This window comes from Triticum dicoccoides, chromosome 6B, assembly GCF_002162155.2.
Source record: "Triticum dicoccoides isolate Atlit2015 ecotype Zavitan chromosome 6B, WEW_v2.0, whole genome shotgun sequence".
NCBI classification, from domain to species: Eukaryota; Viridiplantae; Streptophyta; class Magnoliopsida; order Poales; family Poaceae; genus Triticum; species Triticum dicoccoides.
The window spans coordinates 423,897,592-423,908,734 of NC_041391.1; the positions used below are offsets into that span (position 1 = coordinate 423,897,592).

Sequence of the window (11,143 nt, forward strand, 5' to 3'; positions counted from 1 at the left end):
TATAAAAGGAGGCCCATGCGCAACGTAGAGGGGGGTTCGAAGGCAGAAAACACTCACGCTCGGTCTCGTTAGCAGCTGGTGTGTACTGTAGCACTCAGCGCTCCCGAGCAAGAACTGAATACACACAGACATGCAGCAGTAGGAGTATTATCTCTCTGGAGAGCTCCGAAGCTGGGTAAACTGCTCGTGTGCTTCGCCTCGATCCGCTCTTCGTGCGATCTCCGCCCCCCGCCGAATCGAAAGGGGCTCGGTCTGCCGGTCCCATAGGTGTTCGTGGATCAGCTTCCCCGACAAATACCATTTATTATAAGATGTAAATTTCGTTATAACTGAGAATCTAGAACCATATAAGAATGTGCTTCTTACAATAAACATAAGAAATTCCGAAATTGACACATGTCCTCCTATATCTATACATGAGAATGTGCTTCTTACAATAAACGTAAGAATTCTGAAATCAACCTCCTTGTAAGTATACAGGTCTAAACAAACACACTCTTACATCAGTCCCATTTCCTCCTATATCTATATATGAGAATGATTTTCATTATCCAGATCACATGTATTTGCCAAAGGAATTATAAAGAAATGACTGATTAGTTTTTTTTTGAGGGGTAAACAAAATGACTGATTAGTTACTACCAGCTAGCACATGTGGCCCATTCCCGCAAAACAAAAAAAAAACACATGTGGCCCATGACGCCCATCTAAAGCTAGAGGCCCGAAATAAACCCTGCCCTAAACCTCCTCCGCCGCCGAAGAAGGGTCGACCAAGAAGAAGAAACCCTCAATCAAACAAATCAAAAAAGAAAAGAAGAAGCGAGCGAGGGGCAGAATCAGCAATGGCGGGCGGTGGGCTGTCCGGCGGCGCGGCCGCGTTCTGGGCGACAAGAGCGCTGGAGGTGGTGAAGCGGAACGACTCCCCGGGGTTGTTGTGGAAGCGGATCAAGCTCACCACCACCCGCAAGAACAACGCCAAGAAACGCCTAAAGCGCCTCTGGCAGGTAACATCAGGATCCATTCGACCCCCTCCTTATCTTTCCTCTCCTTTCCACCGGATGTTATCTTTTGTACCCGGCGCGAGTTTGTTTATTGCAACAATCTGGGGATGGTTTCTTTGCCTCCCCGATTCATTTGTGTTTCGTGTGATGTGGTCGGTCTTACTCACCTAGTCACCTAAATCGTTTGTTGCAGCCTAAGGATTTCTTAGACAGAGTTGACGTTTCTTCTCTTTGAACTTGCAAACTTCATTGCTCATATGTGTAGAGGGGTGAAAGGTTAAGGTGAGTAATAAAGTTCTGCGGAGCTTCATATTATGCCCACAGAGGACCCCGTTAACTGGAAGTGTTGTCGTCACTTGCGAGTTATTTTATTCAATGATCTGTGTGAAGAATAAGCTGTGAAACAGAATGGGGGAGCGCAAATATCACTTCAGCAAGAGGATGATGCTGGGTACAGACTATTAATTTTATGTCTGGGGATTCTAGACTTGTCTGTGGGTCAGGGCTTGGCACGGTGGAACTTATTAGACAAAGCACACGCAAGTGTTGATTGCCCATTCCTTGTGTTTGCCACCAGGATTAATTTTATCCAAATAGGTAAAGCACTATCTCCACATGATTTTTATATTACCTTGAAATTTAGAGCAATGAACTATACAAAATAGTAAGGAGAAACCTAGGTGCCGTTTGGAACGAAGGAATCCCAAAATATAGGAGTAGGAAAAAAATATAGGGATTGAGTTTTCTATCTTGTGGGTTTGAAGAAACGGAAAACACAGGAATTTCGCAAAGTTGATGTGTGGATGCCATATACGAAATTTGTAGGAATCTTTTGCTGATTGTAGAGGGAGTGAAAGACTCATCTTGCCTTGCACTTCTCAGACAAATTTTAACATGAGGTTGGAATTTATGTTTAGAATCCTCCAAAATATAGAGAAAGGAAAGTTTCCTATAGGAATTCATAGGCCCATTCCTACAATCCAAAGGGCTGCGGATAGTAAGTGAAATTACTAAAGTCCCAACAGTGTGAATACCACACAATTGGACCCCTCTTGGTCTAAGTATGGGACAGAGAGCCCAAGTGGAGCGCCATCGACCAAGGTGGTACCATTTCCGTAAGACGAATAAGAAATCCATGCGGGACACGTAGGAAGTGATCAATGGGCTGGGCACCAACGCGGTCCTAACTTCTGCCCTAGCACGACGAACACACTGACATGAATATCGCCTTACCGGAGCTATATAAAGGCGCCAGGGACACCGCAGGAAGGACTAGCAATCTAGAGCCATCAAACCCTAACTATTATGACACTTAACGCCCAAATTGGCACTTCAATCTCGTTGAGTTCTCCCAACTCAACAAGAATCCCCCTCCCCATTGTAATCAGTTCTGTACTTCCCATTGCGCCCCCCTCTCGACTTGTGTTCTAGATCCCTGGTGACCTGATGTTTCCCATGACTATAAATCCACATACAAGGTCCTATACCGTTGGTATGACTTGAAAAAAAAAACGACAGCTAGCATTGACAATGGGGCTGTCTTGACATCAGATTGGATCTGTCCATGTTCTTCATTAGTGCGATCGCTGTTCGTCGAGAGCTCTTTGGAAGGAAAAGCTCAGGGGCTTACCGTGGTAAGGCGCACTCGATGACCACATGTGAAGGAGGTTGCCTGATATGACGAAGATGGTCGAGATGAGCTAGGCTATCCATCTTGGGTGTCAATCAACACCATCAATAGACGAGATGTCGGCGAGATGAGGGGTTGGACAAGTCCATGCACGATGTGATACGAAGAAGGATTTCCATTGCCTGGCGGAATCTTAGGAATCTCAGGACAAGGTAAAGCCTGAAGGGCCAATGGTAGGACTGGACCCCATGGCACGTCAGGTATATATGGATGCGATGGTCTACTGCTATACCCAATAGCAATGAGAGTGACGATGGACACAATGGAAGCTTGTGGACTGCCATCATGATTCCCGAGGACCAAAGTGAGTATTGACAGCCCATGCCAGCGCTAGCGCTCGATCAAAACCCGACAGGATAAAATTGGCGAAGCTCTTCGAAAAGGTGCCCTTACCGATGATATTTGTGGATCCCACTTAACGATTGAGGGATAGGACAAGCTCCATGCGCGAAATCCGGTGATCGAAAGTCGAGGCTGTTACAGGATAAACAATGAGCAAGCAATTGAAATCCATGCGAAGTCGTTGCTGAACACCTCCAAGGTATGGTATGAGTTTCATCAGACCAAGAATCATGGCATGATCGAGTGTTGCGTATGAAAGAGGCATGTGAGTGGATACAAGCCTTAGTAAGGGAGGACAAGCAAGATGACGAGAACGAGTTTGTACGCTTTAAGGGGATGACAGTCCAACTACTGACGTGTAAGGTAAAATAAGGCCCTTAGAACGCCGATATGGCTCGAAATGGAATCCCAACAAAAGAAAGCAAGAGCGAGTATATCGTCGGAATGTATCGAACCATGAGTATTAAGGAGGCATCTTGGGTTCTCTTCCGTCGACTCGATAGAGCGTGGCAACTTCAACATGCGTTACCGGCATGTCATGTTGAAAGGCAAGACAAGTGCTAGAGACAAGGTGCAAATAATCATCTCGTCATTCCCATGACACCACTGATTGTGTTTGATTTGCTAGGTGATCAAATAAGTACACCATGAAACTTATTTTGGAGCAAAACCCAACCTACAAAAGTGCAGCTGAGCTTCACCAGTGATGATGTTCTTGAGGGACACTTTATAGTTGCCCTGACGATAAAAATTGCAAAGTTGCACAAGATCTTCCCAACCACTGAAGCCCACTACAATTTGTTGCCAATAGAGACACTTGGGAAGATAGAGTCTTACTCAACGCAATCATCCAAACCATCAAACTTCTTGAGGGAATCATACCACAAAAACATATCAACTCGAGGTCACATTGCACCTCCCATCATCATTGGCAACATCAAGTTCTTGGAAAGAGTGGCGAGTCTTTGAAATTGTGATCTAAATATGACGTACGATGTGGTGTTGGGCTACCACAATTGTGATAGTTTGAGACAACAGTCCATCATGTGAAGAACTCCTAGTGATTCTCGGACCACACGTCCCAATCATGGCCGCGAATCCTTGAAGGAACCTAGCTACCTCGGGGGCAGCATGAACAAGATGATGACAAGGGGTGGACTTGTACAACGCAGTAAGCTCAACTAAGAGGAGGATCGACGAGGGACCATACTCGCGTCAGGGGTTGACAAATGTTGTTACAACTCCTACCCAAAGGGTCTAGTGAAATAGGGACTTGACGGCTCCCATGTATCCGCGGCTGCAGTCGTGCCGACCTCTGTTTTTAAGGCGTCCGTAAGGCGTCGCTTAGGCGACGCCTAGGCGTCAGGGCGCCCTCCAGGCTCAGGGCGTCGGCCTTGCCTTAGACAGTCGTGTAAGGCGTCCGCCTTAGGCTGTAAGGCGTCTGAAGCGTCCGCCTTAGCGCCGCCTTGCACGCCTCAGACCAAATCGGACGCCTTAGCTTGTCAGGCAGGGAAACAGAGATTGCAGGCGGGAAAACTGACCTGGGCGGGAACACAGGCGCGGGAAACATTGGTTCAGGTGCGACCAGTTATGAGAAGGGGAAAGAGAGAGTGAATCGACGCGAGAGGTCTCTCCTGTCTCCTCCCTGGACCATTGACGGAGGCTTCCTCCTCAGATCTGCGGCAGCCGCCAGCCTCCTCCCTCCGGCCACAGTTCCTCCCCCTCCTCTCTGGCTGCAGCTCCTCCCCATCCTCCTCTGGCGCAACCCTCTTCCAGCAGATCAGCACCACATCAAGGTATGAATTCAGCCCTCTCTTCTCCCCCCTTTCCCCCTCTCCTCTTTCTTCCATCCAGCAGTGTAGCTTGCCATGCTTGCCTGCTCTGTTATGCACAGCTCCTCTACTAACTGTTAGGTGCTGCCTCTCTTATGCACAACAGTGTAGCTAGATGTGCTTGCCCGCTCCTCATCTGCATCTGTTTCTTCCCAGATCTGCTTCTCCACCCACAAGGCAGCAGCCCCACCACTGCTTCTCTCCTTCCCCATGCTTGATCTGGCTGCTCTAGTGATTTGGCTCTTCTCTCTTTTTCTTTGACAGTAGCCAGGTGTACCTGCTCTGATGGATCTAGCCAATGATCCTAGGAGAAGAGCTACATCAGATGATCCAGCCTGGAAGTATGGGTTCTGGCCAGATTTAGAGAGGAAAGATTTACTCCAGTGTACATTGTGTGGCAAGATAGTCCATGGTGGAGTGAGAAGGCTAAAGCAGCACTTTTCTGGGGGTTCCAGTGATGCGGATAAGTGTCTCGAGGCATCCATGGAGATTAGGATAGAGATGCACAATTCCTTAAACACTAGAAAGTTTAAAGCTATGGAGCGATATATTGATGAGGAGGATGAAGCTGAACTTCAAAGGCGCCGTTCTGTCATATACACAAGATGATTTGAGGCCTATGCTTTGGTAACAGTTTATATGTTAATGTTAGTTGTTAAATCTCCTAATTGGTGGCCATCTATTATATATGTATGTACAATTTATTAAGTTAATGCTAGTTGTTAAATCTCCTAATTGGCTGCCATATATTATATATGCACGTGTCTAAGGCGTCCTCGCCTTACGCTTTAGCGCTTAGGCGGTGAGGCGCCCCCCCAGCGCCTTGCCTCGCCTTACCGCCTTAAAAACATAGGTGCCGACGTTGAACAGACATCCTATAACTCCTTAAAGGAATGACGACTATCGCCATAACTACCTAAGGTTTTGTCGTTCTCATTGTATCCTTTAATAATATAGTAAAATTTTAATCGCCTAGTCATTTTGTCATTAAAATATCTTGGCGTTCTAGAAATTGCAATTTTGTGTCTTCAACACATCTCTCTATGGCGTTAAGGAGTGTTTGGCATCCCTTTATAACTCCTCGCTGGGTCATAGGGTAGAACTAAGGGATTAAGGTCCCATTGTAACAATAAACCACACCATTACCTTGTCTTTGGATTGCCTATCTGAGTTGAGTCAACCCGCATAATCAGCCAGGGGCTAATAGGAGGGGCATAGTTGCCGAGTTCCCGGATGGGTCGAGGGACATGAATGAGGGTCAACGATCGCCGGTGGCCAGACAAAGGGATCGATTGGGGTACACATCTTTAGAATAACAAATTGATAGTCCGAACATGGCCTAAATAATTTAGGGATGATGGGGTGACCTGCATTGTGGTGGATTAACTAATTAATTAGCATAATATCACCAGTTAGTTTCCCAATTACATCCCTTAATTAAATAAGGAACAGTCTTTACCTAGGTGAGCTATACATGGAAACATGGAATTACTTGTTTTTCAATAAAAATAGGAAACGATATAATCAAATTCCAATTTGCTTCCAGCCTGATTCGTATGAAGGTGATGGAGACATGGAAGCAATGAGCCTACGCTGCCTCGACCTAGTCCATCGCCCTAGGTTCCTGGGGTCGAGAATGGGTCTTGTTCCTTTTGTCAACTCGCGTTGTCCTGCCCCTCGATCTGGGTCGACAACGTGGGAGCAGGGGACGTGGCATCGTTCTGCGGTTTCGTCTATTGTGCAAAGGCGCAATTGTGTGGGATGCAACAACTCTAAACGTGGAAAATTTTAGAACACCTCGAAGTACGTTCTTGATGTGTTGTACTTGTATTGATCTCCTCGCATCAGAACCCTGTGGTGCATGGGAATGGTAACCATCTTCTTTCCAGGAGTACAACCTTGGTCCCTACCTTGTGGCACTTCACGATCGCACGATGCCTTGTAATATTTGGTTCATCTTCACTACATGACAATGAGAACATGCTACGAGAATCAACATATATAGGGGCAACAACTAAAATTGTTGAGAACACTTTAACATAACATTGCGTTTACAAATAACTGTTTTTAGCACCCGCATGAATGGGGTACAACTCAAGCCAGCAACGTGGGTCTTATCCATGGGTAACACGATTAGCCATGGGTAGGGAGTTCGTGCCTTTGGTTCACCTGATTTTCTAAGACGCGGGGTCTTGGTATAAAAAGACCCTTACCTAGTGACCCTGCCTCACACTATTTTCGTATGCTACACACAACCCACTTCTGCCCTTTCCTACCATTCATTTGTTGTATGGGTGCATCCCTTTATCAACTCACATCCCATTTTTTTAGTAGTTCACACAGCCGAAAACCCCACTAAGTAGTACTAGCACATCACTTGGTAGTACGCTAGTGGTAGTAGGTCGGCAGTGCTCTTTTGTCTTTCTATCAACCCATGGAAATATGACTATTGCACAGGCTTGCGCACTCGCTTAAGATATCAAGGAAGGGAGCACCAACAAGGCTAAATATAGCAAAGTTCGTTGGTGTTTGCTCTATGTGCATGCCTGATGGGTGCTTGATCGGGTTAGTGTCATGTTTTGGCATCGGTCCGACTTTAGACCCATGGGTAGGGTCGCAGGTGAGCGCTCTGCCTTTAGTTCGAGCATGGATCTGGTTTGTTTTGACCCGATCAAACCCGACCCTATTGTGATGTAGGGCAAAGCCCTAGGTGGCCCAATCTTTCACAATTTGGAGGTGGAAGAGAAGAACTTGAGGAACACAAGGATGAACTCTCAAGCAAGATCCAAATCACCCATCTACTCTCAAAGCAAACCACACAAGATACAAGATCCAATCACAACCAAAAGAGGGTAACAAGGGTAGGTTCCTCCCAATCCACTAGGGAGGTGGGGGCTTGAATCCAAGATGGATCTTCTCCACAAGGGAGGCCTTGATAATCCCTTGGGATTCTTCTCCAATTTGAGACCTAGATGAGCAAAGCCCTCTTTAGTTTTGTTTAATATACACTGCTAGCCCTAATTCGAAGTCTAGGCATGGAATATATAGTCTAGGGGGTAGAAAGGGATACATGGCCTGTGGCCCTACTCACTGCGCGCAGGCAGGCCGGTAGTACTGGTGACCGGTAGTTTTGGGGTCATGACTGGCAGTTCTGTTGTCCTCAAGGCTTGCACGCGCTAGGGCTGTCCGGGCCGGAAGTATTGGCTCCTGGGCGCTGGTGCCGCCAAGGCCGGTAGTTTCAGTAATATGGAAATAGCTAGTAGTTCTGGGCTGGTGCCAGTGAAGTGCCGGCCCAAAACAGTAGCTTGACACTGCGGGGGCTGTGGAGGCACACAGTAGGTCCGGAAGCACCGTGGGGCCGGTAGTATTGGGGTGGGGCTCGGTAGTACCGTGGTCTTCAGAACCTTTCTCCTTCTCTTCTTTGTGCTCCTATTCCGTCATGGCTTGGCCTTGTTCCCTAGCTTCTCCATGGTCGCTTCCTTGGTACCTGAGTATGCATAGGGTTTCCGCTTGAGTTAGTAGCCATGTCTCATGTGAAGTGAAAGGTAGTTTAAAGAGGAGCAAGTTAACCTTGTTTTCAATGGCACATGCGCATGCTCTAGTCATCGGCCCACTTGGCGCTTGGGGTGTTGGTGTAGAGTCCACGGTGATGTCCATGTGGTGCTCCGCACCATATCGCGAGCTTGAGGCACAACCAGAGGTTGTAGAGTATTCTTAGCCACAAACTCTTTAGCAGGAGCAAGCCAGGGCGCTAGTCATGGGTCGTCCTTGTCCTCGACAACCTTGATACTTGATCATTTACCCTCAAACACATCCTTTGGAAGCTCGCAGATGCCGGATGAGATCTTCGCCAAGGCCAGTGCCACCACTGAGATAACCATTCTCTTCACCTCCAAGACTTGTGTCGTCCACACCTCCTCTAGGAACTAAGGGATGTAGACCTCTATCTTCGTGTTGAGTGTGGGCTAGGTCTTGGCGGTAGGATCTACAAATGGACGGTCGTTGGAGTCGCGGACTCTGTTTGTCTAAGGCGTCCGCTTTAGAGTCAGAGCGCCCTCGAGGCTCAAGGCGTCCAAGTCGCTTTAGCTCTGTGTCTAAGGCGTCCGCTTTAGAGTTTAGAGCGTCTGAAACGTCCGCTTAGGCGTCCTGGAGGGCGCTTTAGCACATACAGGACGCTTTAGACATGCCAGGCAGGGGAACACAGTTTTTAGGCGGGAAAGCTGGTCTGGGCAGGAACAAAAGGGCGGGAAACTGGGCTCACATGTGAATAGTAAGAGGAGGGAAAAGAGGGACCAAAACGTGCAGCTCCTGCTCCTCCCCCACCACTCCTCTGGCTCTCTCCTCTCTCCTCTAGCAGCAGCCCCCTCTCCAGATCTGGACCAGCTTCCTCCTCTCCGGCCACAACTCCTCCCCCTCCTCCTCTTCGGCTGCAGCTCCTCCCCTCCTCCTCTATTATGTGGACGTTTTAGTGCTATTCTAGTAGTAGACTAGTAGTCCAGTACTTTAGTCTAGTTTGTTGTGTCTATGAATCAGTATCTTACTATGGTTATCTATCCTAAATTCCTACTGCCCATTAGCTTCAGATCAGTCTAAAGCGTCGCCTCGCTTTATGCTTTACCGCTTAAGCAGTGAGGCGCCCCCCCAGCGCCTCGCTTCGCTTTACCGCTTTAAAAACATAGGTCGCGGATGTAGTCAAGAACAACATAGACCTTCAAGCCGGTGAATTATGAAGCTTCAACCTTCTTTTCAGGATCCTCATTTGGTCCATGGCAGGGCCTGTTTCTTCTGTGGCAGTGTGGGCTTCCTTATTGGTGACGACGACGACCTTCGTGGCGGCTCTGAACTTCTCGATGACCTCCACCTACTGCATGGCCAAGTCGCGCTCTCTGCCCGTTTTCTCGAGGAGTTTGGTGGCTAGCTGGGCGGAGTGGCGCCGAAGCTTTGAGTTGATAAGTTTGGGGGCTGGTTGGAGATAGTTAACCGGAGACACATTGATGAGAAGAACAAAAAATGATTAAAAGGTGAAATTCATGTTTTCTCAGGAAAAATTCAGCTCTAATCATGAGGAACTCCATCAGTTCCCGCCACCACGCATCGCGAGAATCCATGGCCAGTCCAATGCTCCTTGTGGGGATAAAGATGCGGAGGTCAATGGCTGGAGCTGGAGGCACCAACAGCTGAAGAGCTCCGACCGACTATGTTCTTGAGGAGTTGACGAGGATGCTAAGGCCGAATGAAGTGCACAAGGTCCGCTCGGGAGATGAGACGAAGGATTATGGGAGATTTACTATGTTCCTCCTTGCTAAGTGACTTCTACTCTACCACGACATTGTTTTGAACTCTGAAGATCGTATGTTGGTTGATGCACCTGTATTCATGCATAGATCGAGGAGGCGCGTGCATCTCTACCAAGGTCGTGGCCCGAGGAAAGTGGAGGACATGTTGGCAAATCAAAAACGTCACAATGCTAGTCCAGATCGCATCACCATCCGTAGTTATTGCATGTCCATTGTGTTGAAGACGTCACCATGACGCGTGTTTAAGATTTTGTCCAAGCCGTTCAAGAAAATGGATATGCGACCTTCGGGACGACAAAGACCAGGATTTCTGACTATTGAAGATTGAAGAAGGCATCGAATCTCTACATTGACCTTTTTCACGTACCGAGCTCTAGCACGAATACTAATGGGCGTTTTGTCGATAGTAAGTGAAATTACTAAAGGCCTAGTGTTTTTTCATTTGCGGGTGAAAGGCCTAGTGTTGTGAATACCGTACAATTGGACCCCTCTGGGCCTAAGTTTTGCTAAATACCAGGGGTCTGTTCAGGGTTCCAAACTTAGTGGCAACTAAACACGAGAACCTACCCACCTGTGTGTGTCGGTTTTGGGTACATGTACCCTTTGTTGAAGGTCGTTCGAGCTACATATGCCAGGGAGCACAAGTTTAGTGCCATCAACCATTGGGGTACCCTTCCATAAGATGAATAAGGAATCCCTATTGGACACCTATGAAGCGACTAACGGATTGGACACCAACTCGGTCCAAATTCATGCCCCAGCACGATGAACACACCGACATGAAGACTACCATAACAGAGCTATATAAAGGGGCCATGGACCCCACAGGAAGTACTACATAATCTGGAACCATCAAACCCTAGCGATTGCACACTTAGTACCCAAATCGGTACTTGGATCTCATCAAGTTCTCCCAACTCTGTACTCGATTGTGTACTTCCCATGAATATATAATGACAATGAGGAACGCAGGAGTAGGGC

General features: G+C 47.6%; 1 protein-coding gene across 1 annotated transcript in view; it reads left to right on the top strand.

Annotated features, from left to right (window-relative positions):
• Positions 1-744: 744 nt before the first annotated feature.
• The window catches only part of LOC119324076, a 15,917-nt gene continuing 5,518 nt past the window's right edge, over positions 745-11,143 (top strand). The window contains exon 1 of the mRNA XM_037597822.1: positions 745-1,004. Within this exon, the coding sequence (XP_037453719.1) occupies positions 843-1,004 (162 nt within the window). The 5' untranslated portion in view covers positions 745-842. The remainder of the gene's footprint in view (positions 1,005-11,143) is intronic.